General features: G+C 42.8%; 1 protein-coding gene across 1 annotated transcript in view; it reads left to right on the forward strand.

Annotated features, from left to right (window-relative positions):
* CERS3 (ceramide synthase 3) overlaps positions 1 to 27,052 on the forward strand; it is a 47,844-nt gene that overhangs the window by 5,985 nt on the left and 14,807 nt on the right. Inside the window, exons 3-11 of the mRNA XM_067305923.1 lie at positions 5,926 to 6,108; positions 7,698 to 7,815; positions 9,448 to 9,566; positions 13,917 to 13,974; positions 14,875 to 14,925; positions 16,107 to 16,199; positions 16,492 to 16,620; positions 18,302 to 18,408; positions 19,821 to 19,977. Of these exons, the coding sequence (XP_067162024.1) occupies positions 5,927 to 6,108; positions 7,698 to 7,815; positions 9,448 to 9,566; positions 13,917 to 13,974; positions 14,875 to 14,925; positions 16,107 to 16,199; positions 16,492 to 16,620; positions 18,302 to 18,408; positions 19,821 to 19,977 (1,014 nt within the window). The 5' untranslated portion in view covers position 5,926. The remainder of the gene's footprint in view (positions 1 to 5,925; positions 6,109 to 7,697; positions 7,816 to 9,447; positions 9,567 to 13,916; positions 13,975 to 14,874; positions 14,926 to 16,106; positions 16,200 to 16,491; positions 16,621 to 18,301; positions 18,409 to 19,820; positions 19,978 to 27,052) is intronic.

Consider the following 27,052-nt stretch of genomic DNA (forward strand, 5'->3'; position numbering starts at 1 on the left):
TTGCCTTCTCTTAGTTCTGGTCTTGCAAGTTAGGTTTTTGCAAGCAAGATTTTGAGTTTTCTGAACTTTTACACAGGAGCAAAATTAAAGCTTTTCCTCTGTATTTTTTTATTCATTCCCCAGACTGTAGTAGACAGAAATTCTACTTCAAAGCAGCTTCTGACTTTGCTTTTCAAAATCTAACCACTTAGTTATGTCAAACAAAAATTTGTTCTTTGCTTAACAGCATTAAAAATTCTAGGTTAAATTTTTTTTAACTGAATATGTCAGGATCCAGGGAACAGAGCTTTAAAATAGACTTCACTTTGGTACTCCCCAATTGTGTAGGCTTTGATTTTAATTATAAGGGATGCAATTCCTGAACTAATCATTCCTGATTTTCCTGTTTTGCCCTAGCCAATTTAAAACTAGATTAGACAGGTTGCAGAAGAGATTCTTCCGTAGCAAGGAGGTGATTACATTTCCTTATCTGGAGTGTTTAATTTTCAGGATGCAGGGGGACTTTCCAGTTTTGTAAAACATCTTTATTTTATTGTTAGACTGGCTTTTAGGTACTTTTAGAGCAATGGCAAAGATTCCAGTTTTATGGATGAAAATAACATTGACAGTGTTTGCATATGGACGTGAACCCGGGAAGAAGCAGCAGGTTTTTTTTCACGCTGGGTTCAGCAGAATACGGGTCACTTGGCTGCTGTGTGAACCTGACACGTAGCTGCTTCCACAGCTGCGTTAGGAGCTCTAAGAAAAACGCCCTGCGCTAAGCAGTGGCAGCAATAGGAGAGGAGGTTCACGCCAGGCAGGCTTTCAAGTTTCTTGTCAGAGCTGGTCCCAAATCAGGAGAGACTGGGTCTTCGCAGCCGCGGCCAATTCGCTGGAAGCAGCGTGTGCGCGGGGAGGATGACAGCTGGCGATGAAGGGAGACAAACTAAAGCGGTCGCCCTTCTTTGGCACCCAGCGTCGATGGCGTGATCCCAGTGCTGGAACCGATGGCCGCCAGCTGGGGTTACGCTGGATGTATTGTAACAAGCTCCTGACTAAAGTAAGGGCATGTGTGCTCTGGTTTTACGCGGAGGTACTGGGGATCTGAGCCCGAGTCCTGAGCGCTGCAGTCCTGGCACTTGCTCTTCGGGGTGAAAGTTGCTGGGCAACATAAAATGAGCCTGTTGCAAAATACACTTCCACACTTCCCTTAAGTGAGTCATAAGAAACTGGTTCTCCCATTTCCCAACAAGATTCCAGGCACTATCTGAGGAAATGCCTGTCTGCACCATGCTGCCTGCAGCCCCTGTTCCTGGGTGGCAGAAGGGACAGCTGAAGGAAAGACTTCTGCCTATTTACTAGGCCCGTGACAAGAGCATCTATGGTGGATGCCTCCGCTGTCCGTCTCGCACTATGGGTATTTAGAAGAGGTTTTCTCAGTCAGTGTGAGATTATATAGCCAAGCTGTGCTGGAGGCTTGCTGGTCATTCTAAGCAGTTAGCATTTAACAAGCTGCCGGGTGTCTTTGGGTTAAAAACAAAATTAAACAGTGTAGACAAACATAATTTAAAATATGTCTAAGTGCTTGAGACTGGTCTACATGTAATGTGGCAGAACCATATGCCACCCTGATGAAAGAAAGCCTTTTTTTCTTCAGAAAACATCCTGTGCAAACAATAATGGGGAAATTTTCTCTCCTGTGGTGCTGGCAAGGTGCCTTTAATCTGATGCGGTCTGGGAGCCGAGATCGCTCTCTGGCCACTCAGCCTCTGCCTGCTAAATTGGCGTGGATGGGGGGTTCAGGGGGTCCGAGAAGTCCCTCTGCCACGATTGTGCAGGCAGCTGGTGACGGGAAGGCAGTATCGAGTGGCACCGCTGATGGCCCAGGTCAGTGTGTCCAGGTCAAATCACAGCTGTGTGATCAGCAGAGAGGAGGAGAGATCAGCAAAAGCAGCTATGGCTTTTCTAACAGACTTTAAAGCTTGCTAGGGACAAATGAGCAGTGTGCGCTCTAGCCATCTCTTTTTTTTTCCCCCATTCTCTGCCCTCTCATTTCACAACTCACACAGTCATTGTTTAGGGCTAAAAGGATTCAAAGCAAATGATTTAAATTGGAGCAATCAAGTGCTAATGTGGAGAAGCTGATAATGAGGATTAGCATTTGGGGCAGTGGTTGCTGTAGATGTGCTGAGCAAGCCATAGGGCTGGATTACTTGTTTTGGTGATGCTGAGGGAGCTTTGAAACAACCTGTTGGGCAATAGGGATGGGGATAATAGATGGGATCATCCTTGAAAGTGTCACTTAGTTCCGATATTAATTTTAATCAAGATTTCTAGAGAGTAGCAAGTATGTAGCTATGGAGAAGGAGATGATAAATAAAGCTTAGTACTGAGCTATTCCTAATTGCCTCTAGCAGCACTTTCTGCGATGGAGACTTCTGTCAGGCGTCATCTTCCTTTTAACACAGGAAGAAAATACACAGTGTGTGTGCACGCTCCAGGAGGCTTTTCTTAGCGAGCTGGAAGGGCCACAACTGTGGCCTAAGAACTAAAGATCCCTGCTTGTATATGATGTATGCTATGAAATAGTACTTATGGAGTTTCTATATGTTTCAGGATCTCCTGATTTGAGGAGGAATAAGTGTTTGATCACACAGCCACAGCTGTGGAGTGCTTAGGAGCACAGAGGGTAGAAGCAGAAACTGTAAAATGCTCAGTCTGCTGCTGCCCGAGTGTGTTTGGAGGGATCCCCTCACCTTCCAGGCGCTCCAGGAACATCCTCTTGAGACCTGCCAAAGCCGAAAGGAGACAGGAGAACATTCCCAGTACGAAACAGCCTCGTTGATGGCGATCTCCATGACTGCTGAGAGGAACAGCCTGATTTGCTGCAGCAGAAACATGGGTAGGATGTAGGGTAAACAGCCAGTTTAAGGGTAATGAAACATAAGAACAGGCTGCAGACAGACATTGTGGACTCTCTTTCATCAACAGTTTTCTAAGAATAACTTGGACAGCATCCATCAGGGACGGTCTGATCCCCTGTGCGCCGGGTGAGAGCCGGTAGAAACACAGGGGCCTCGACAAGAGGCAGCGTCAAAGAGCCCTGCTTTCCATGACTGCGTTAGGTGTCTGCCAGGAGGGATTTCCGCTGAAATCTGTGGGCCCTGGATCAGATCCCAAGACCCAGAATTCCTTTCAGTTTTAAGATTAAGCATGTGCTTACATGCTTTGCTTAATAGAGGTAGGTCAATGAATTCATCAATGACCTACAAGGGCAGTCTTTGCTAACAGCACTGCAGTAGGCATTCAGGCACTGAAGGAAAAGATGAATTGGTTAGATCCCAAGGATTTATATTCATATTTATACTACTGGGTGTTGCCAGTGCTGGAGTATGCTGCGTCTATATATAATCACAAGCCATCCCTCCATAGGCTGACTGTTAGAGATCTTTACACTGTGTTATAATAGGCTGGCCATTTTTATTACAGCTATGGTTTGTGATAGTTTGCAATGCACAGTCTGGTTTATTTATATATATATATGTACATGTGTGCGTGTGTATACACACACAAATGCACACACAGATTTATATATATATAAAAAAATGTGCTACACACACACGCACATAAATATAAATAAATAAAAAGAAGCACCGCTGTGTAATGAGCGTCTCCTCCTGGTCTTCTAAGGCAGTATGTCTGCAAGTCTTTGTCTGACCTAAAATGTCATGTTTCAAAGCCCTGCTTCATTATCATGGCGCCTGCGAGCTGTAGTTAAGGGTCTGTGAGCAGCCCCATTATAAATCCTGACTTCCAGGAGTTTATAATTCAGCAGTAAAAAATCGCTCTAGGCCAAAACTTGGCATAAAAAGTCTCAGTGCAAGAACAATTGTGATTTCTCCCTCCTTTATTTTTGCATTTGCTTATACACACACACACAGTCCATTCAGTAGGTTTTATTGTCCCCTTTTAGCATTTAAAAAGATTAAATGGCCGAGTTATTAATATCCCAATACTGACTACTGTGTACGGCCAGTAAATTGATTTAAAGTGTCTGTTAACGCAGCTCTGGCTGGTGGATATAAAGTCACCGTTTCACAAACCTGCTGTGAGGCCTCGGCGGAGCCCCGCTCCTCTATGGGAACAGCCCGGTGTGGACTGCAGGGATTGCTCGTAGCTCATGATTAAACGCAGACTTCGGAGCGGGCTGGGTCTGCGTCCGCAATCCTGTGCGAGTGCACTAAGCAGGGTGTCCTGATCCCCTGCGGGTGACAAGCGGGAATGCAGACAAAACCAAATTGTGGCTCTTGCTCAGTTTGGAGAGATCTCTAGGACTTTCTGGAAGTGTGAGAAGACTTGACCTACCATCCGCCCTCAGCAGGGTTTAATCTTATCATTCGATCCTGTACTACTGTAAGCTCTCCCTATGGGAAAGTCTGACACTGGGAGGAGGCTTGGTTGAAATTCTCCCAGCTTAACTGTTTTCTCATTGAAAAGTAGGCTTTGGTGAAATCGGGTATTTCCTTGTAATTTTTCTGCTTTATAGGAAACTTCACTAAGGAAAAAAAGTTATTTCAACTTATTTCCAGAAAAATTACTTATTTCAACCTTATGGAAAACATTATATTGACTTCTATTTTTATTTTATTTTAAAATATTTTTATGGGGTATATAATATGTTTGTTCTGTAAAGTCTTTACAACTAAATGAGGGATAGTAGAAAGCTCTAAATACATCATATAAAATGTAAAAGTTGAAAATGAGACTTTTTTATAAGAATGAAATGTTTTGATGTAAGTGAGATTTTTTTTTTTCCCTCCAAGAATTGATTTTAGACATTTTGTTCTGGCCTAGGGCTTGGCCACACTTAAATCACAGTAGTTCCTGGAAATCCCCATGTAAATTCACTGTGCACTGTAATTTTTATATGCTTGTGCACAGTGGTGTTTGCAAAATCAGGATCAAGGTATTACTGCTAGCCTATTAAGCAGGGGTAACTTAGCAGCAAAATAATGTCTTCGTTATCACAGGACCGAGCGAGGGGGTGCCTTCTCATCTCTTTTCCACCCTCCTCCCCTAATATCTAATTTAGAAACAGAAAACTCAACACATAAGTTAGAAATCAAGTCTCTTGATTATCTTCTTTGTATTTATATGATAGATTATTAATGATTGTTATAAAAGATTTGACCAGCTACTAAATCTAGTGTGAATGACTGCATCCCAGCCGTGGAGCCAGACCTCCCCTGGGTGCTTTTTGCCAGCTCTGTCTCCCACTAGGGTTTTTTCTGAGTAGCTGGGAGATGCGAGGAGGAAGAAGCTCTGGTGGCCCTCACCCTTCGCTTGCCACAGCAAAGGACTTGCCTCTGCGTACGGTGCATGGGAAAGGGCTTCAGATAACGTGAATTGACAGCACTGCAGATTTCAAAGGTTCTGCATCAGTTTATACCAGCGCAAGACTTAGCTCTATGATTTTCTCTTCCCCTGGATTATAATCCCACCTGCATGCTCGAGCCAAGGGGTTTCCAGCTTCCTGCAATCGAGCCACAACTCCACACCTCCGTGGGTTCTTCCCTGGCGCTGCTGCTACTCATTCCTTGTTCCTGAGCTATGTGGCCAAGTCTATTCAGCTTCAGATGACTAATTCTGGAGACACCTGGACATCTCTCCTCTACAGCCGCTGCGGTTTGTCTGCCGGGAATGTAATGCAGAGGGCCTCTGTTGGACCGGCAGTACTAACGCAACCCACGTGTGCCCGGAGAGCTTATTCTCTGGGGACCAAAGCCTTGGCTGAATATTCTGTAATTTGCTTGTACCTTATCTGTAGGAAGTGTCCTACCAGCTTGTAAGCACTGTTATACATAACAAGATTCAGTGTATTTTATTGCATGCATTTTCTTTTTAATATGGCAGGAATAACTTTCAGTTATCTTTCTATTTGCTTAGCATGGCGCACATATTAAAGACACTCAACAGCTGGTTCTGGTGGGAGAATATCTGGATGCCTGTCAATGTCTCATGGGCACATTTTGTAGACCGTGATGGCCTTGTCTTTCCAAGACCACATCAATTATATGCCACAATACCATATGCTTTTGTGTTGCTGATTATTCGATTTTTCAGTGAAAGGTAAGAAACATGCATGCAATTTTATGCTACTGTTAATTCTCATTAATGCTAAAAATATTTGAAAATCAAGATATCTTTAAATCAGTAGTCAGATGTTTTCATAAGGAAGGATTAGCTGGTAGTTAGCTAAAAAGATCTAGTACTGATAATGTGGTGGGTGAAAAATTCGGAAATATTTTCATTATTAGGAACATGTGGCTGTGGTCCAGTCTGCAAAGAAAACATTCCTATCAGGGTTTTTTGGACCAGCATTTTGATACTTCTAATTCTCTGTTTTTACTAGAGAGATAATTCTTCTAAAAACACCTGGTTGTCCTTTTGCTTTGCCCTTTTGGTGGAAGGGTAGAGTTATTTATCCTCCAAGCCAAACTTCTCCTTTCAGTAGGTGCTCTCCCAGAACATTTGTGTGAGGCTGATAAATCCCAAGTGTGCAACTGTCGCAAATCTCAGCACACTGGAGGGATCTCAAAGTTTAATGTGAACGTTTTAGGCAGCTCTAGTAATCCTCATTCCTTTTTTCTCAGTTTGGCACTGAAAGATAGATTGCTTTGCTTCTGCAGCTGGAATCTTATGGGACAGGCAGAGGTTGGCTCCACAGAAGAAGGCTACACACACGAACGTTTTCAGTGCTTTGACTTGTTTATTATTGCTTGACTTTTTTTTTTTCTGCTCTAAAGAATGTGATTAGTGTGTTTTTATAATTATTTCAGGGTAGAATGAGGAAATTTGGAATGTCGTAAGTTGGACACAGTTAAGACAGAACCAGAGAAGATCATTCATGTTAGAGCTCAAAAGTAATCTGGATCATATGCTTGCAACCATTCGCAGTGTCTCCTGAGTAAACGCTTGCCCAGCTGTGTCTCCCTGCACTGCTGTCGGAAATCGCCTGTGTGCGTAATTAGCCCGTACACCTGGCCTGCCATGAATTTGCCCGTGAATGAGGAAAAGTGACCGCTGCTCTGAGTAATGAGGAATCAATTGCAGATATCAGCAGGAACGAGGGGGCTTTTTCAGGAGAGCCTGCCCAAGAGGAAGAGCAGCAGTTAACCTGCTCTGCAGCTCTTCGCGGCAGGCAGCGGAGAGAGAACGAGAGCCTTGGAGGAGGCCGGAGGAGGTGCCGCATGCTGGAGGCTGCCAGCAGGACCTGGTTTTCCTGGCAGCCGCAGTCCTGTGAAGCAATGTGCTAAATGACACTCTGCCAGTAGGAGGAAGTATCCCGGTAGCAATCCTTCAGCTCACATGGAGAGAGCATCTGTTCTTACTTCGCTCTCCCTTAACTATTGCCCAGCTCCAGTCTGCCTCTGAGAAATGCGAGGGCCCAAAAATCGGGCTCTATTCTTTTGTTTTGTAGCGTTTTAGGACCACACATTTAAGTGCTTGGGTTTGCTTTTTGCAAAACTGCTAATATCTATGGTTCCTTATTGAGACTAGCTAGGAAGCGGTTCCTTTCTGTCACAGTGCACAGTTTTACGTATCCTATGGCCGATTTAAATGTTTCAGACTTGTTTTCTTCATATCCCAACATGAGAATAGTTGAGATCTTATAACTGTGTTGCATTTTTAAAGTTTTTCCTCCTATGTCTTTTCAGATATATTGCTGTACCTCTAGCAAAAGCCTTAGGTATAAAGAATGTAAGACGTGTGAAGCCACAGCCTAATCCCGTTTTAGAGAGTTATTTCCGGGAGTGCACAAAACATCCATCCCAAGTAAGGATTTTCATTCTTCTAAAGTAGTTCTGGGTTTGGAAAATCCCACATCTCACTGTTTCAATCAGCCATCAGCAATGACATCATGGGATGAGTTCCAGCTGATTGACAGATAACTTAATTTATTTGGGTTTATGTTGCTGTCCTGCTGACAGGGTGTATGGCATCCAAAATAGAAAAAATATATTTTTAAGATGTTTAATTTTCTGGCGTGCTGTTCTAGGTTATACTGTTAATATTATTTCCAGTGAAGATCAGTGCTCCATCTATAACTCATTCTGCCTGGAGAAAACATAGTTGACATCTGTTGTTGGAAAGTGATACCATATTTATTGCAAGCAATAATATTGGCACACTGGAATGGAGGCCTTCTGGTCTGTCATATTGCTGCTTACTTAATCCTGGCTTACGTGAGAAAGAAAAGCAAACAATCTTTCCATTACCTTGCTGTTGATTTTTAAATTTGAACCAAAAAAAAAAAAAAAAGTCAACATTTACCATCTCAGAAAATGAAGCAACCTGACTGTTGATGGGAAACAGATACCATGGTGCGAACGCACTCTCAAAAAGTTCACTTACGTAACTAAAAATACCAAGCAATTACAGCATTCCTACACAGTTTTGGGGAAGAAATATGTGCTTTCTAATAATGAGGGATTTTGACTTTTGCATGGGACTTCTGCTTTCCGTCTCTCTCCCTGACATGCTCCTCCTGCGACTTTGGCCTGACGCCGTCAGGAGGAGGTGGACTCGTGTCCGCGAGCGAGCTCCTCTCTACCTGGGCAAGTCTCCCGGTCTCTGTTTTGTGTCCTCCTCCTGCATGAGGGCAGCCGGGTGACGCCTGGTGCCCGAGTGGACGTGCAGCACTTCTTGCCCTGCCTGTAAAACGACTGAGCCTGCCTCCTTGAGGTGTCCCGCTCAGAGGACTCGTCGTGGTGAAGGTGGTCCTACTGTCACCCGCGATTTGCACCCTAGCCTTTGGGGAAGGAGCTTCCCCGGGGCGCTCTGAGCCCTGCGCAGACCGTGTCCTCTGCCTCTCCCGACAGAGGAGCCGGAGGAAGCTGAGGGGCAACCGCTGCAGCCCTGATTTCTTTTCAGGTGCCAAAAGGAGGCAGTCTGGGTCTTCCCTCAGAAACACTAGCTAATGTGCCCCGTATCACACACTAGCGCTCCCCTTACTTCCAGGCCAGTGTCCCACCTGCAAGACTCATTTAAATACAGTTTAATAATTAATTTTAATTAGGTGAGACATTACACACTCAATGCCAATGTGTAATACATGGCACGACACAAAATCCTCCCCAGCTAAATCTCTTGCTTAGCAGTAAAAGTTGCATCTTTGAAGTGATCAGAAGTCACCAGAAAGAAAATAGCACAGTTTCTAGACCTGTACATTTCATGCCTGCTCTATTTATCAAAATTAATGTATGTCATGAAAATCCATGACTTCTGTGAATGTCACTTGAAAATTAAAGCAGGAAGCCTGCAAGGTGAACCCTCACAGATAGTTAATGTTAGTAATATTGTAAAGTTCAGACCTCACAACAGTGTGAAGCTGATCTATGAAATACAAAATAAATGAAGATGAGGTCTGGGTAGATGTTGTTGCTAACATTATTCCTTTTTTTGCAGTCAGAGATTCAAGGTCTGGCCAAGAAGTGTAACTGTACAGTCCATTTGGTGGAAAAGTGGTTCAGGAGACGGCGAAACCTTGAGATCCCAACGGTGCTTCGGAAATTCCAGGAGGCTTTGTAAGAGGAGACAGCTTCTTTTTTGTTTGTTGTGGGTTTGTTGGTTTTGGAAAAAAATGATCAAGGTCCTTGGGTGCCTGAGATGAGCTGCCCTTCCAGAGGAGCTCAATTCCACAAAGCTGAGTCTATCCAACTGGGGTTTTTGATTTTGTGCATATATAAGCAGATTGAAAGGAGCTACTAACATTTCTCTAAATGCAGTAACTTCAAGTATTAGGTTAACAGTTTCTTCTCTTTCTTAAAGATGAAAAAAACTCTCCAAAGTATTTCACTGTTTTCTTCACTGTGCAATAGTGGACTTAATTGTAGGATCCTGCTGTGCAGCACTTAATGAAAATATGCAGAGCACAGGAAAACATTTTTCAGTGTGCCAAGATTTGTAGGGGAATAAAAATGCTTATTCACCCTTGTTCAATATGTATCCGTGCTGTCATCTTGGGATGCTAGTATGCATGCAGCAGTTGGTTCAAGAGCAGGAATCATGGCATCCTAATTAAATGGTAGAGGGCCCAGCTTGGACACTGGGTAGCCATATGGAACATAAACTCAAATACGCTAATGTGAAAGGGCCATTCAACAATTGTGAATGATTATAATGAATATTTAAAATGTTTCAAAACCTCCCGCATATGATCAAAAACCAGAAAAGCATTCAAGAGTCTGATTTTTTCATAAGTGTTTGAGAACTTCCTTGTACTTGCACATTTTACTATTTAACTATTCCAGCATTATCCAAAACCTCGTACAAACCCCAAATCCTAAACTGGACAGGATTTTACTGATAAAAACTTTTAACTTGATACAGCTCATCACTTTTGGAAGCTGAAATAAACTGAACCAACATAAAACATCTTCCTAATGTCCTGTATATTTGGGTTTTGACTAACATAACTATACTGGCAAAAATTTCCATGGTTATAATATTTTACCTCTTTTAGTGTAGGTTGTTTTAAGCACAGGAATGAGGGTTGAAAGTACAGCCCCAAAGCTCCAAGTTGAGTAGTTCATCAAGGTTATTTTCAGTGTGAATCAATGCAGTAATGATTTTGTGATGTCCTCTATTGGGCATAAATCCAGTTGATAGCTATAGCTGTGACACTCTGAAGCCTAACTGAGTTGAGTGAACCGTCTTGGCAAACTGACATCCCTGGAGGTTTTTGCTATTGTTTTTTGGATCAGTTAACCTTGTTTTGCAAGCGACAGTAAGATTTCCTGCTATCCTTACATGACCTGCCTGCCATGGATGCATGGCTCTAGTCATACGTGGTAAAGACTGAAATTAAAACTTGCTTGGCAGCTTGAGTGAGAATGAAGCGAGCAGGTTTCTCTTGTGCAATTTGTGAACCTTGGTCTGCTCTTTGTCAGTGAGTTTAATTGGATATAATTCTCAAGGCACCAAATGAGGAACAGAGTTATTCCACTTTAGTAGTCAATGTTATGAGCATTATGACATTTTGAAAGCCTGGAATCTCCAGCATCTCTTTTCTGAATCACAAGGAAAATCTGATGAGCCAGATCTAAAGCATACTTCAGCTATTACTGCTCTCAGTTAAGCAACATTGGGGTTTGGAAAGTCGTTTGCATGAAACCTTCCCTGCCTTAAAAGACTTACCAGCCTTTAACTCCATCCACTAAATTCTTTTTGTTAGACTCAATTCAACAGAAAAGATTCCTGAAACTAAATTAGAAGAATCCTTCTACATAGTTGTTGTTCAATACCCTCCCTAGTGGACACGTTCAGAGATTAAAAGTCATTTGTCAGGTAAAATTTGGTGAGTTTGGGTGAATTTTGCTTCGAGTTTTGTTCACCAGATTCATAAAGAAGCTCGGCTAAATGCAAAATGAGATCGTGCTCTGGCAGACTTGCATGTATAATGAGTTCATCTGAAGTCAATTAAGCACCTGGTGTTTATTGCTAGGCACGGTCAATATATCTTTGCGGGGCTGGGAACTAATGGTTCAGCCTTGTAAGGTGCCCTATGTTTTTGATCTGATCAGGAAACCACTTAAGGAAATGCTTAACACTGAACTCAGGGTCAGTCCCACTCTGTCCTCTGGGCTGCTTACACCTGCCTTGCCTGAAATACGAGGACACGCGCAGGCAGAATCAGCCCCCGCACAGAGGCAGTCCCATGCTAGGGTGTTATTTTCCTAATGTCTCTAGGTTAACCCAAGCCAGGCATTACTTGCAGGTTCCACTCTCCTCTTCCATTTGCTCTGCGAATTTTTGCCATGCACCTTTTAAAATTTTCTGTCTGCACTGTAGGTGTTATAAAGGGTTATTTTCATGTCATCCGAGGAAAGATACCTTAAGGTTGAACAACATAATGATTGTTTATTACCATTTCATCTAGTGGCAATTTTATAGTTTTCTTGGTTTTCTCCGCAGGCATAAGACACATTTCCTTGTCTAGCCTCTGCCCTTCCATGTCCTCATTTTTTGCTTGTTTGTTTTTCCTTTAAAATGCAAGCTAACTCTTTGCATATCTCATTCTTTCACCTGGGACACTCGCCTGCAGGAGGTGCAGGGCTCACAAAGGTGGGGCTGCCTTCACCAGACAGACTCTCATCTTCTCCTCTGACATGACACTTCATTAACGTTTGCCAAAGACCATAATCATCATTTTTATACATCTCTCAGTCCATTAGTACTAGCTAAAGCGCTGTTCTTGGGAAGGCTTGCTCTCCCCCTTTTTAGCAAATCAGTTTTCTGCGAGGCAGTTCTCTGCCCTCCTCCTGGGACCTCTCATCCTACAAGACCATCCCAGCAGGTCCAGGGCCATGCATGTCCCTCCACGACCAGCGTGTGCAGGTGGGCAGTGTTTTCCTCCTGATCCTGCAGAGCTGCTCTGGGAAAGGTTGGGCTGGTGGCTGCCAAGGAGAAGGGTGAAAAGGAAGAAGTTTCCCAGTACAAGAGGGATGTGGCACTACTGGAGCAAGTCCAGCGAAGGGCTACAAAGATGGTTAGGGGACTGGAGCATCTCTCTTTTGAGGAAAGGCTGAGAGAGCTTGGCCTGTTTAGCCTGGGGAAGAGAAGGCTGAGAGGGGATCTTATCAACGTGTACAAGTATCTGAAGGGAGGGTGTCGAGAGGATGGAGCCAGACTCCTTTCAGTGGTGCCCAGCGACAGGACGCGAGGCAACGGGCACAAACTGAAACACAGGAAGTTCCATCTGAACATGAGGAAAAACTTCTTCACTGTGAGGATGACTGAGCACTGGAACAGGTTGCCCAGAGAGGTGGTGGAGTCTCCTTCTCTGGAGATATTCAAAACCCGCCTGGATGCAATCCTGTGCAACGTGCCCTAGGTGACCCTGCTTGAGCAGGGGGGTTGGACCAGATGATCTCCCGAGGTCCCTTCCAGCCTCAACCATTCTGTGATTCTGTGATTCCTCACCTGCAGAGGAGGGAGTGGGAATGCTCCGGCAGTCTCCGGCCGCACCCAGTCCCAGGGATGGTACCTCCCACGCTGGCTCCCGAGTCCTCGCAATGTTGATTGCTGGCTCCAAATCACAGCATCCTCCTCTGACATATATAAGCAGCAATGTAGTTTTGGTTTGCTAAGATACATAGGAACTTTTTTTTTTTCTTCCTTACCAGCTCAGTGATGAAAACCTGAAGGTTTTATCTGCCTTGATGGATATCCATTTAAACCAGAAAAAGCTAAGATGAGGCTTAGCTGAATGCTGGCAAGCCTGGTCAAAGGTTGAGGTTTACAGCTAATTTAGACCTCTGTAGTAACACATAAACTTACCCTGTAATCATTGTGAAAGTTTCAGAGGGCTCCCCTGTTTTTAACAACTGGTGTTAAGAGACACCCAGAGAAATTAACTCAGCAATTAAAACAAGTCGATGCTGGTGCTTGCAGCACTCACCGTATGTGTTCAGATTGGAACGTATGCACCACCTGGCTGAAAGGTCTTCTGGAGATGGGGAACTGTGAGATGTTCTTAGTCCAATGTGAATATTTGAAAAAGATTGATACAGCGGGGAAGGTCGGTGCTATCAAACACTAATAAATTCCCTGAACACCAGATTTACATTTGCTATGGCTGTTCTCTGGATCGGCTCATTTCTGGCTGGAAATTTACTGTGAAAAACACAACCAAGATATCCGTACTGTAATAATGTAAAATTATATACTTTTTTGGTCAGTTAGTCAAAATATAAGTGTTTAGATATTAATAATTCAGATATAATTAATAGATAACTATATCTAATGCAGAGTGTGAGGACGTTTATGTGAAGATTGGCTGTGACATACAATGATTTGCTGTAGTTCTGGCTCAGGATAATATTTATAAAGAAAAAATAATGTTTTGTTCTTATTCTTTCTTTTTAATTTTGCAGCTGGCGATTTTCATTTTATCTTGTGTCATCCATTGCTGGACTTATATTTCTATATGATGTAAGTTAATTTTGTAAAGACTTGACATTCTTATATTTTTAATGAAGTGAGGACCTATTTCTAGAACTTTTTCAAGTCCATTGAAAGACTCACTGGCTTCAATGGCTCTTTGGATTCAAATCTCCATGAAGCGTGCAATCTAGATGGTAGGCTGCAATGTGCACTTAGGTTTTACTTTGATTTTTTAAATTTTCTCTTAAACGTTTGTGATGAAAAATAATTTGTGAGTAATCAGCATTTTTAAGGAAGGCTTTAGGAAGTCACATAGACAGTTTTACAACACGCCTTGTTAACACCTATACATCGCATGGCCGTGTTTTTTGTTTTTTTTATTTTTTATGAGACTTTTCTGGCAGCACTTTTTGGGGTCACAACAACAATGTGTTTCACAGGTGTTTAGTGAGGAATTACTCCCAGCTTCTGACTCAGCAGCAAAGAGCGAGTGCTCCCTGTAACTGTGTGGGCTCTGCCCGGCGTGTCCTTAGGGCTCCTCCTGAGCAGCAGAGCAGCTCTGAGCGTGTCTGCATTCATCAGGCTCTTCTCCCAAACAGTTTATCACGCCGAACCAGTGGTGTGTGTGGCTGGTAAACACAGCAAAATCTAATCACTGTGGCAACATGTCTTGAGTAATTGCAGTAATAAAACACACACCCACTGTTTTGGGTGATGAAATGATGAACTGGAATGTTTCAGGTGTCCTGAAAAGAAGCCGAAAAGCTGGGACCGATAAAATAAATCCAAGATGCAAGATCCCTTTAGAAATCGGTGGAGGACAAAGTTATTGAGAATATAACCTTTTAGCTTGGTTCAGTTAGAGAATTTTAAAGTATTGAGGGTTTTGAGTTAAGATGACTTATTGTTGCTCAGCTGATCAGTCTCTGAATCATCTGTCTTCCCCAGAAACCTTGGTTTTACGACATATGGCAGACATGGGTTGGCTATCCATTTCAGGTGAGCTTTCTGGCATCGGGCCATTGGCCTTGAGGCATTCCTGGTCTTTCCCAGTTGGAAGGGGTGATCCAAGAAGTGCTTCTCCCTTCCGGCCGGTACCACGTCGGGAGGTGCCGCGCCAAAGCTGTTGCCCATCCTCGGTGCCTCCTGCTGACTGCTGCAGGACTTGGCCGTGATCTGGCTCTGCTGCAGCTCAGTCCTCCAGCCAGACAACTACGACCTGCACCCGTCCCAGCCACCCAGTCGCCCACAGCAGTTGCTGTGTGCGTTACGGATTTCAGAGCAGAAACCCTAAGCTGTCAGCAGTCACGAGGATGCTTGGAGGCGCTATGCAGAAGGCTCCAGGCACCGAGCAGCCTGGTGGGCCCTGTCCTCAGTGGGCCCTGCTTTCAATTCCTCCCTCTGTGGGTCGTGAGGCTCTTGTTCTTTCTAAAATATTTTACTAACAGTCCCCTAACAAATGACTCCAAGCAAACTGCCGCCTTGTTGGAGGTTTTTGTGTCCCCCCCCCCTTCCCTCCTGCTCTTATAAATCTGTGTCCCATCACGCTGCCTTCTCCTTACTCCTTTCCTAGGCAGTGGCCAAAAGAAAAAAAAAAAATCTTGCCTTCCAGCTGGTTTTTCCCAGCTTCTCTTACTTGTGGGACCTGATAACTAAACCTACCCCCTGCCACCTTGGTGCAGTACAGAACCAAGTGAGCAGCCAACCTCATGTTAATGCAGCATCTAGCCCTCTTGTTCCCTAGGCAGATACGTAGGATTTTAGTGGAAGTAGTGACATCCTAGTCATGAGATGCGTGAATGTTTAAAATGCTAATTGTTCATCGAAATGAAGGGCTTCATTTATTTGCAGTTGTTTGTAATTAAATGCAGGAGCAGTGTGTATGTAGTTCTCTGACAAAACATAGAAAAAGGCATGCTAAAATTTGGAGGTGGGGGAGGAACTGCAGAAACTGAGAGTTTGGTCTGAGTAAAGGTTAAAATATTTGGCTCCCAAAACATCCTCCTTAATGAAGCCCAGAACATGGATTTAGTTAGTTTAATTTTTTAAGCAAGACTCAGCAGAGGAGCAAAAAAAAAAAAAAAAAAAGAGAGAGAGAGAGGAAAGGAAAAAAGAAGTAATTTCATTTGGCATACACCTTGTGCTATTCTCTGTGTCAACTGCGTTTTTCTTCTTTGCAGACTTTGCTGCCATCCCAGTATTGGTACTACATGGCTGAGATTAGTTTTTACTGGTCTCTCTTATTCACGCTGGGGATCGACAACAAAAGGAAGGCAAGTGGGCATGCTGGTTGGTGGCTAGAATCTCTGTTTCTAAGAAAAGAAGAAAAAAAAAAACCAACCCAAACCGAAGCTTATAAGAATAACTACTGCCCTGATACTGGATTTGGTGCAGCCACATGAGGGCAGCATCAGTCCGTCCCTGGCACTGCACACATCTGTGCACCCCTGGCTGCCAGGCCACCTTGCCGACGCTCCGGACAAGCCTTGCCGGTCGCTGCACCCCAGGGAGACCCTCGGAAGCCTTCCTTGCCTGGCTCTACCTCTTCCCTTCTCTTCCTCGCAGGATTTTCTGGCTCACGTCGTTCATCACTTGGCAGCCATCGGGTTGATGAGCTGCTCTTGGTGTGGCAATTACTTGCGTATTGGAACGCTGGTGATGTTCGTGCACGATACTGCGGATTTCTGGCTCGAGGTAACCCTGCCCCCCATCTTTTTTTTTTTTTTATTGCCCAGGTTATATTCGGTGATGTTTTAATCTCTTTGCCATCAGTTCCGTAAGTTCCCTCCCTGTCCCGGCAGAGACACAGCTTCACACAGTCATAAATTGTAAGATAAAAAAGAGCATCTAGATAATTTAGGCTGATATTCCATTACACAATCGGTTATGAAAAAAGAACATAACAGAGAAGTTCTGCAGTACAGAACAGGGACTGGAAATACAGGTGCCTCCCTGGATTATTCTTGTTTCACTGATAAAATTAGCCTGAGTTGGCTAGCCTGTGAACAGCTTGTCATGATACCAATTCTCAAGCAAATTTAGCAACTAAAAACTTGGCTGCTTCTTCAAACTGTCTTAATTTTGTTAGCATTCACACCCCTGTGTTGGTCCAAGGGGTATGGCTACATCATACAGTGCTGGCTGGAGATACTCAAACTGTTTCTGAATGAGATATTTCAGGTACTGGCAGAAGAAAAGTTTCTCACTTCTTCTCCATCCCTGCACTAAATATCACTTAAGAAATGCTTTAAGATTAAGAAGTGTCTTATTCTGCAGACAGCTCTGTGGTCCTAGAAACATGCGTTTGGGTTTCTCCAAAGAGAAACACGCACTTTGTTTCCTTCAGTGGAGTTATTCTGGGTTTATAACACCAGGATTAAGGGCACAGTTTTGTCACCTCTGGTGGTGGCAGTGCCAGTGCACGCAGCCTTTCTAGGCTGCTGTTTCTCGCTACTCAGTTCTGCTCCCGATACTGTCAGTTGTGCTGGAACAGCTAAATGTGGGGTCATGCAGTTGGTCTTATCCAGATTAAATACATATACACAATTTTTTGCTGGCATACTTTTAACCCTGAGCTGTTTTGTGACCCCATTCATTCTGTGGCCCCACAAATGGTTGTACTGTCACCTGGTGGGACAGCACCAAGAAGGATGCTTAAGCTGGGTATGGGAATAACTGAGTTCAGCCCTGCCACTTAAAAAAAAAAAAAAAAAAAAAAAAAAAAAAAAAGTTCATCAAGCAGCTGTTTAGGAGCTGGGCTTGGCACCTGAAGCTTTGTTCACACTTGGGAACAGCTGGTTCATCCCGTGGTGGCCAGGGTGACTCCTAAACAGAGCAGGGGAATTGCATGTTGCAGCTGGGGGGAAGCAGTAATTAGGATCTTTCCTAGTGGGATGGAGACCACAGCAAGGACCTCCAGCCCTCCAGGAAGAGGAAGCAGTGGCTGTAGGAGGCACAGAGGAGGGTCTGTGACATCGAGTTGCTAGCGTGCCTGGGTGCAATGGGCCGCAGCGGCTCCTTGGGCTGGTGGATATGGCTGGGAGCCCATTCCCCATCTGCTCCGAGATAGAGGGATGGACCTCTGTCTCCAAGAGCACTTTGTGTTTCCATAGTACTCTTGTATTCTGATCAGAAAGCTGTTCTTTAGGCCTTTGATACAGTCCTTTCATTTAAGATGAAAGGAGAAATATAAACAAGGAATCTGTTTTGATAATGCTTTATTAGGTATAAGTAAAATGATTGCTCTACATGTCAAACGCGGAGGAAACTTTCTTCCTGCTTAGGTGGAAGATGACTTCTTGTTTATGAAAATACTAGAAAGGGACTTATTTCACAGAATATTTGTAATATGTTTGATGGTTTTTATTTAATGCAGGCAGCCAAAATGTTTAATTATGCTCACTGGCAGAAAACCTGCAATACGCTCTTTATCATCTTTGCTATCACATTCTTCATCACAAGAATCATCCTGTTCCCCTGCTGGTAAGCAATATTTGATGTAGTCACAAGCTTTTATTTCATTCCCATTTCCAGTGAGAGGTAATTATTGGTTGTGATGGAAAAAGAAAAGGAACTGATTGTGCTTTAAAGAGCAGAAGATGAGCTTTCATTATTATTGATCTTAGTGGCCACCTAGAAGGGTGGATGAAAACTGTCATTTTCTTTAAAGTAGAAATTTAATTTAAGTAAAAATGGTTTAAAAATGAATCTCTTGAAAATGTGATACCTTAGTAAAGGCTTTCACTTATTATTTAACTTATTTACACAAACTGTAGTTAAATACTATGTGCTGCTGTGTTTCCAAGGGAACTGAACTACTTAACTAAGAGAAATCACTGTGCCTTTCATTCCATCCCTCCTGCTGTAGCTGCAAAGTCAAACTAAAGTGAAAGTCCTATATGATTATATTTAATTTTTGTAGCGCCTTCTTTTTGCTACCTAGTTCCTAGGTAGTAACCCACCTCATTTACATGGGGAGCATTCAGAAAAGGTGAACCAATTAATCTATGAAGTCAACGCACATAAATTAGAACTTATTCAACGCTCACATGACTTCAGAGTGCTATGACTTAATCTGCTTTGGAGTATCCACACGGGTGCTTAGTGTGCTTAATGCTTAACATGTTTAGCTTTCAAAAAGTGCTTAATATGTTTCACATTCACCGTTTTACTGATTTGCTCTAGCTTGCCTTCATGCCCCTCCCTGCATGTGGACAAACCCTTAGAGACTCAAGCTGGTTAAATTAATAGTTCTGAACATTGATCAACACAAGGTTTTAATTTCCTGTAGTATTCTCTTTCAGAAATGCTGATGTCTTTTACTTTCTTGTTATTTTTTGATTAACTGCACAAGTGATCTCCAATCATTTTGCTTCACTGAGTTTCTTGTTCTTGAGTTCTTGAGCTTGGAAGCAAAATGTGATGAGATTAAAAGGACTCAAAAAAGCCCCAAATAATATGGAAGAAGTGAAGGCTCAAGATGGACAAAACACATGTTAATTAACAAAGAGCCCGGTTGAAAAGCTTGTAGGAGTTTCTCTAGAGTGTGGATTTCAGATTAGAGGGAATTTGCATGAAAAAAGATGGTATAGACAAGCTCTGAACTGCATTATATCTTGACCACACAGAGCTCAAGATTTAAAAACCTGGGATTTTTCTAACCTTATTTAGAATACTTTGATGCAAGACTCAAATTTCTTATCTTGTGAAGTCTATGTTTTAATTGTGATGCATAATCTAGTTAAACCGAGGTTTGTTAATTAATTCATCATCTTTGCAGGGCTTTTTAATATTTTGTGGAAATAGTTAATCAGTTTGGAATGTGAAATTAGAAATTGTTATAAATAGCACAGAGAAGGAATCTTGCACCGTAACAGTGACCTTTGTTTTTTTAGGATTCTTCGTGCCACATTGTATCAGCCTACATACTATTCCACGACTCCTGTCATAGCGTATTTTTTATTCAATGGGCAGCTATTGATCCTTCAAGGCTTGCATTTATATTGGGGGTACTTAATTTTCAAGATTTTGAGAAGGTTCATTTTCGTAAAGGTAAGCAATCTCGCTTCTGCAGAAAAATATGTGAGATGCCAAAAACAGGTACTAATACCTTTAGCAGATTTACTCAGAATGTCTTACTGTTTTCCTGAACTTTCAGGTCAGATTTTTGATAGTGATCTGCAAAGTATAAAAATGTTCACATGTCCTTTCTACCTCCCGTTATCATGTTGTCACATGTAAGGTCATAGATCAGGACACCAGAACTTTGGCTAGAACCTTTTGTCTCTATCTGATGACTTGCTCTGATATGTAAATAAGAAGTGAGCTCTCCTGAAAACTGGAGCCTAAAGATGGTGCAGAACTCAAAATCTTGTGTTCAGAGTGACAGAAATTATTCCTCACTGGACCTTCTATGAACATTACAAAAAATGAGAGGAGAGGTGAAAACTTTTAATGCTACAGAAAACTTGTGGTCAAAGTTCTCCAGGTATGTCCAAATCTGAATTCAGCTATACTTATACATTATGTTTTTGGATTAAGAAAACCTAACCAAGCTGGTCTGGTATTATCTTATGAGACAGTGAAATACTATTGTATTCAACTGGAGTGGAGAAACAGTGCAGGTCTGAGGCATCATAAGCTGCTTTCACTCTGTACAGCAAATTCATGCGGGGAAAAAGCTGTAAAAACAATTTTGCTGCGATCTAAGTCTTGTTTGATTGCCTGAAGTAGTAACAGTTTCGCAAGGTCTTGTCACGAAGCGTGCAATGTGGTGTAGTGTAGGTAAAGGTATCAGCAGCATTTAGCAAAGGACTTTGGAGAATGTCTCTTAATATTTGGCATGACCATTGACAGGGATATTTTGCTACTTAAGATGAAGCTTATGTTGTGCTGTTCACAAATAGTATTTCTTTTGAGGATCAAGGCAAGAAAACATGAAAGGACAGAGTCATCTCAGTTATCTCAAGCAGTTAATGCTGTGAAGCATCTTAGGGAAATAGAAATATTCCTTTCTACCCATATTAATTATTATTTGACTGAGAACAGAAACCATCCTATTATTTACATTCCGGAAATAACTAGCAATGAACTTGGCAGAAATACAATTATACCCAACCTCGTTGCCCAGGCGTGGACCCTACCACAGCAATAATGACCTGACCCAAGCCTCTTTGAAGTTGATGGAAAGACTGCTGCTGATTTTAATGGTATGGATGAGGCCCTAAAGTAGCAGCCAGTTATTCTGGCTGTCACTGCACAAATGAAAGAGACAGGTCAAATATCTTTGTTTTGAACTCTCATTGCTAAACAACTGGCAGGGCAGTGTTGGATCCAAGCTTGTTCTGTAGGCCAAGTACTCCCCTACCCCTCGTTCTTTTATTAATTTCAAGCAATATGAGCAGTTCTCCTCATCAGAGCTGGTCTTTCTAAAAGATCCTGCTTGAAACCAGAGCTTTTGCTTTAGCTTTCTTGTTGATCTATTTATATGTCACAACCGTGAACTGCAAATAGTAGATCACGGTCATTTAGGCCCAGCTGGTTTTGATGAGGAGGCCTGACTGATGCAAAGGATTGCTGAGGGATGAAATGGCTGATTCAGGGTAGCTTGGCCCAGTGACCAGAGTGGCTGTTCCTCGGTGTCCCGTATTGCAGTAACTGTGTGCCAAGCAGTATTGTTTATTCCCCAAAAGATGGTGGCTGGGACTGTTTGTGCTTTTGTTTTTCCCTCCTTCCACCCCACTGAATTTTCTTCATGAGTTTGACATGGATCTGAATGAAAAGTTTCTTGCTTGATTAGGTACTTTGAGGGGTGATTTTGTTGTTGTTGTTTTCTGATTTATTTAAACCTGACTTCTCACAGAAGCTCATGCAGTCAAGTTACGTATGTCTTTGATCCTACTGGTCAATCTCAACCATATTTGATGGGGTTATTTGGTTCCTACAAGCCTTATGAAAGTAGCTAGATAGCATAGAGAGACCCAGTGTCTCCCCTAAAAGAAGACTGCAGTTACAAACTCAACCCTTGTTAGACAGCAAACAGTTCAACACAAGGGAAAATCTGTAGGAGAAATGGCTTGCTTTGTTCTTCTTGTAAAACTACATATTTCTGTGTTTCCTTATACACCAAAAATTTGTGCTTTTCCATGTCACCTAGCTCTCTTAGATTAATTACAAAGTCATTCCTGGCCAGGTTTATCGAGTGTTATCAAGTGTTTTGCCTCTCCTCATTTTCTCTTTAGGTTGTGGCCTTGTCTCTGTGCTGAGCTGGAGTGTGTATCTATGTTCTACATATTTCACTGTAATTTGACAGAATTTCTGTTTGACATCTGTTTTAGCTCACTGTTGTCAAAATATCAGCTGTCAGGGCTTTTTGTCAAAAGTAGCCCCATTGACCAGCAGTTCCTATTTATCTTTAACATCCGATCTTATGTCACTAAAGATGCAATTTTTTTGAGAAATAAGCATTTTTCTTTTAAAAGAAGTTGTTTAAAAAGAAGAAAGAAAATAAAGTACTTCAGCCACTAGAACTGAAGCTATTAGATTGAGATTTGTACTCTGTGCGGAGGTGTGACCTTGGATGTGGAAATTCCACAAGAAGCACATACAGGTCTACGGGAGAACCTGGTATGACAATGAATATGGTCGGAACAAGACCGTAGTTCAGAAAGAGGAAGAAAACAAATTCCATGTGAATCACAAACCTGTAGATGCTCGGAAAAATTTCTGACCATATTTGAGAAGTCAAAGGTAGGGGCAGGTAGAGATAACACAAAACACCATGAAATTAGGAGGGGTATCTATTCCGTACACGTGGAACGAGTGTTCACTGTATGCAGAGCCTGCGATAATGGTGGACCTTTTCACACAACTGTTTCTTGATGAAATCAAGAGAGAGCTCCTGCCTGCTTTGCAGCTGAGGAAGAGGAGGGCATTGGCATAGTTTCCCATCCACACTGGCTGAGGTTATGAGAGTGCATTGCAAGAATGTCTTCAGATACAGTGGTGAAAAGGACATTTTTTGGCCAGCTATTTAAGGCCATTCTGCCCTGCCTGCTTCTATGCCTTTGTAAGGGACAGAAATGCTTTATTTTGAGATAAGAGCTTTTTTGTATTAGTCATTGCTAAAAAATGGGAGAGCATCGAGCCTCCATCCTTACCGTGGATTTTTGATTCCTTATACAGCGCTCCGAGAAGGCGGTTTCCAAATAACATTTTTACAGTGGCAGCAGCGGCAGCAGCCCTAGCCCTTCTCAGTCTGCATGACTTCAGCTGGCTTGCATGTGCAGCCTGTTTTCCATAGCAGTGGCAAACTTGGCTGTGAAAGCAGCCAGTGCCTCCAGAGCTGTAAAGGCAACGTTGAAAAGAATGGTGTGTGCAAGGCAGCGTTTTTATACCAACACATTTATTACAGACATACTCCACACAAATAGCTGTTGCTATTTTAGCGGAATACCAGTAAACCATCGCCCTCGTATTAGGAGGGTTTTGTTTCTGTGCCCGAGACTTTAAAGCTTTCATTCAGAAAACAGGCAATTTTTGACATTTTTTTTCTTGAAGCAACAGTCAGCTACTTCAAATGGAAAAACAAAGTCATGATGTAACTGGGAATAGGGACTGATGTTGTTGTTTAACTATACGAGCCCTGCAGAAGCTCTGAGTGCAGCAAGGGTGTAAGGGATTTTTTCAGTGTCCTGAGCCGTGTGTGTTGGCGGGTCCCTGGGGAGAGTCACTGCAGCGCAGCAGCCAGCAGCTCCTGCATCCTTCCAGGAGGCCGGTGTCTCCCCTGGTTGTACCCTTCTGACCCTATCACCGTACTGTCGGAAAGTCAATGGACTTTAATGCATTTATTCTCCATGGGAAGTGCTGTTGTCCCTTGCTGAAGCACAGGTTAAAGGACTTTCCGGGTCACCTCTGAAGTCTGGGACTCAGCAGGGAACGTAAGTGAGAGAGCCCAGCTCTCCAGCGAGTCCTATACCCCCCCCCAAAAGTCTGCATCTTGGCTGCCCCCTCCCCTCTGCACTAATAACGGGGAAAATCATCCTTGGTCTCTCTGGAATAATTGCTCAGCTGACTCGTTTGAATAAAAACCAGCTTGGACTAAAAACCTTGCAATCTCCCTCCTCCCAAAAACCGCAGCCAGAGGCAAACAAAAACAAGGCAGAAAGGGAAGACGGGAGGAGAGTCTCTTGCTCTGTCCCTCTGCATCGCGTTTCCTCGGGTGCCTGCACCGGTCATGCGGCGCAGAAATGATCCCTGCTCCGCGGAAATCCGTCGCCGCAAGCTGAGCGATGCTTACGGCTACTTTGCTTTAAGTTTGCATACTTTATAGCTCTTTGTTTTCTGTGAGGGGAAAATTTGAGGGAACAGAAGTATTGCATTCTTTTCCAAGCAACCCTTGCTCTTACTTCTGTACAACATAAAAAACACCTGAATAAGGTAAGTTAGGATTTGACTCCTTTCTCGCAGGCCGTTTCATGGCACTGTTTACGAGTAAGGCACACGTATGTAAGAAAAGCCCTTCAAGGTCAGACCTGGAGCCATTTATCTTAGGTCGGTTGTGCTGCAAGAGGAGGAAGGACGTTTTTCAGCGTAATTTCTTTTCAAGCGAGGTCAGGCGATTGCAATGTTAAGCTGCTGGCTGCCATCTTGATGTCCAAGGCCTTTTGTTGCTAGGAGACTCCGTGTGTTTCTGCAATATTGTTCAATTACATGGTTAAATTGCCCACTTGTATCAAGTTTCAAGCACCACTGAAACATGTCTAGTCATCATGTCTGCACATATGAGAATATTTTAGGAAAATTGAAAAAACATATAGAGAAGTATGTGCATATGCACTGATTTAAAATATCTCGCCAGGAAAATCCCATGGAGATTAAACGTTTTATTTCCAAGGTCAGAAAGAGGGAGCGAATGACAGCGGCTTATAGCCACATTATTATGGCAAATTAAGATGTAAAATATATGTTAAAACCATTACTCAGTGAGTTAAGGTTTTGAGACTATGGTGCTTTAAATCTTGAAAAATATGTGTAAGTTGTAGGAAATGGGCATGATGTCCACATGACTCAGATACTTGAGGGCTGATGCAAAGTCCATCAATGGCAGAAGGTAACGGCAGTTTTTAACAGTCCTGTAACGTGACCAAGAGTATGTTTTCCTGCTCATTTTGCTCTTCTAATTGTTTTGCTGCCGTCAGACTGTCTTCAAGCACGGCAATGAGCTTCTTCCTAATGGTGACTATGATTTAGGAGCCATCAGCCACTGTTTTGTTTAACTCACCTTGGTTCTTTCCTTTTCCTGGAATAGAAAATACCCCGGGGGTCCTGCAGCTCCATAGATCATGCTTTTGAACTTGTCATTTGCTTTAAAAACTGGCTGGCATCACCTCCATATTTGCAAGATTCCTTTGATATTTTGTGCTCAGTAAACAAGTTTTTTTAAAGACTCTGGGCATGTCCTTGCTCATGGTTTATTCATTCCTTTTTCAGCCCCAAATCCTAAGGGAACAGTGGGAGTTAGCATTCAAAGAATGACTAATGATAGAGTATGGATAGCTGAAAATGATAAGAAAATACTATTTTAGAGTTGAAATAAGAGCTGTGAAGTACGTGCTATGATACTTCTGCCCCATCCAGCACTCATTCTTTTACTTCAGCATTTTGTTTTGTCTGAAGATTGCTCTTGTACTGCCATAACTCTGCCTTTTTTTTTTTTCTGCTTATTTACTGATAGTGGCTTGCCAGTACAGTCCTTGCCGTGAAAGTGGTTAGCCATATAAAGACTCCTTAAACCAGTTATTTTCTTTTATGTATCAAAATAGCATATACTAGAAAACTGGATCCCTAAAAGTGTGCCCATGGACTGCATACTTCAGATGTTTCAATATTAACGTGTAGAAAAGGCTTAAGCTTGACAGTCCTTTGGGACACAGACAGTTTGCTCTTGTAAAACATGCCCTCACCCCTTATATTGAAGAATAACGCTTCTTTACACCTGCAGAAGTGCTGCCCTATGGTTCTTTCTATCTGACCTAAGCTGTTGTGAATTTACCTCTTTAGAGACTTGCTATAACCCTTTGTGCAAGTTTTTCCATTAAGTTTATACAGTTCCCAGAGGCTGTACTACCTGCCCTGGTCAGATGCCTTGATTTAGGCTGAAGCTGTTCAGACCCACCTCGATCAACTTCTGCAGAACTTTCCTTCCCCGGGCCCAGTCTGGAATCCTTTTATTCTTGCTTCCCCTTACCTTTTGGTGCTTGATCTGTTTGCATCAAGCTACCTTTATTTCTAATAATTAATTTGAATGTCATATTTTGTAACCACATGGGCGCTGGGAGTATGGAATTTCAGTGCTGAACTTGGGTGAGAGTTTTCTTGCTCCCCAAACGGAGGCCCAGAGCACATAATTTAAAGCAATGGTTTTCAATTTTTTTATTTTTGGTGTGCAGGTCCTTAAACATTTTCCAATGGAAGTGCAGACTTCTGTAGGACAGATTTAAGCCACCTGGCAGTTGCTTTGCTTTCCTTAGTTACCTTTAGAATTAAACTTTATGTCCTTTAGAGTTACCCCATGGATCCACAGCAGCAAGAATCTACCGGTTCACCTTTATTACGTGACAGTCACTCTTCAGCCTGCGTTCGCCCAGGAGAGCTGCGACTGCCAACACTCGGCTGTTCTGGCAGCGGAGGCAGCACTGACTTTCTCACTGAGCAGTACAATAACTTGAGCTATTTAATCCTAGACAGAAATCTTATTTCTAAACTATGAGGGGAAGGGGGGAACCCTATGTAACATGAAAGTAAAATAGCCTCTAAGAAGATTACATTTTAAAGCTCTTGGGGGGCAAATAAAATTCAAAACAGTGTTCGTGCGCTTGGGTTGTGTGCTGTTCAGTGTGGCTAGAGACACCATAGGTGAACCGAGTCTGAGAGCTCCCAGCTAATAAGCTCAGATTTTTAACTTCAGCTGTGAAGGGTCATCGCATGACCCTGATCATGCCCAACAGCGCTGCGCTTCTAGGCACTGTGCAATTACTGGGATGTGAAAATGAAGCATGAAATGAAATGTATATGCAGTTTTGGCATGCACAGCAGTTTACCCGACTCCTAAAAAGTCAGACTTTCA

Source organism: Apteryx mantelli, chromosome 15 (assembly GCF_036417845.1).
Source record: "Apteryx mantelli isolate bAptMan1 chromosome 15, bAptMan1.hap1, whole genome shotgun sequence".
NCBI classification, from domain to species: Eukaryota; Metazoa; Chordata; class Aves; order Apterygiformes; family Apterygidae; genus Apteryx; species Apteryx mantelli.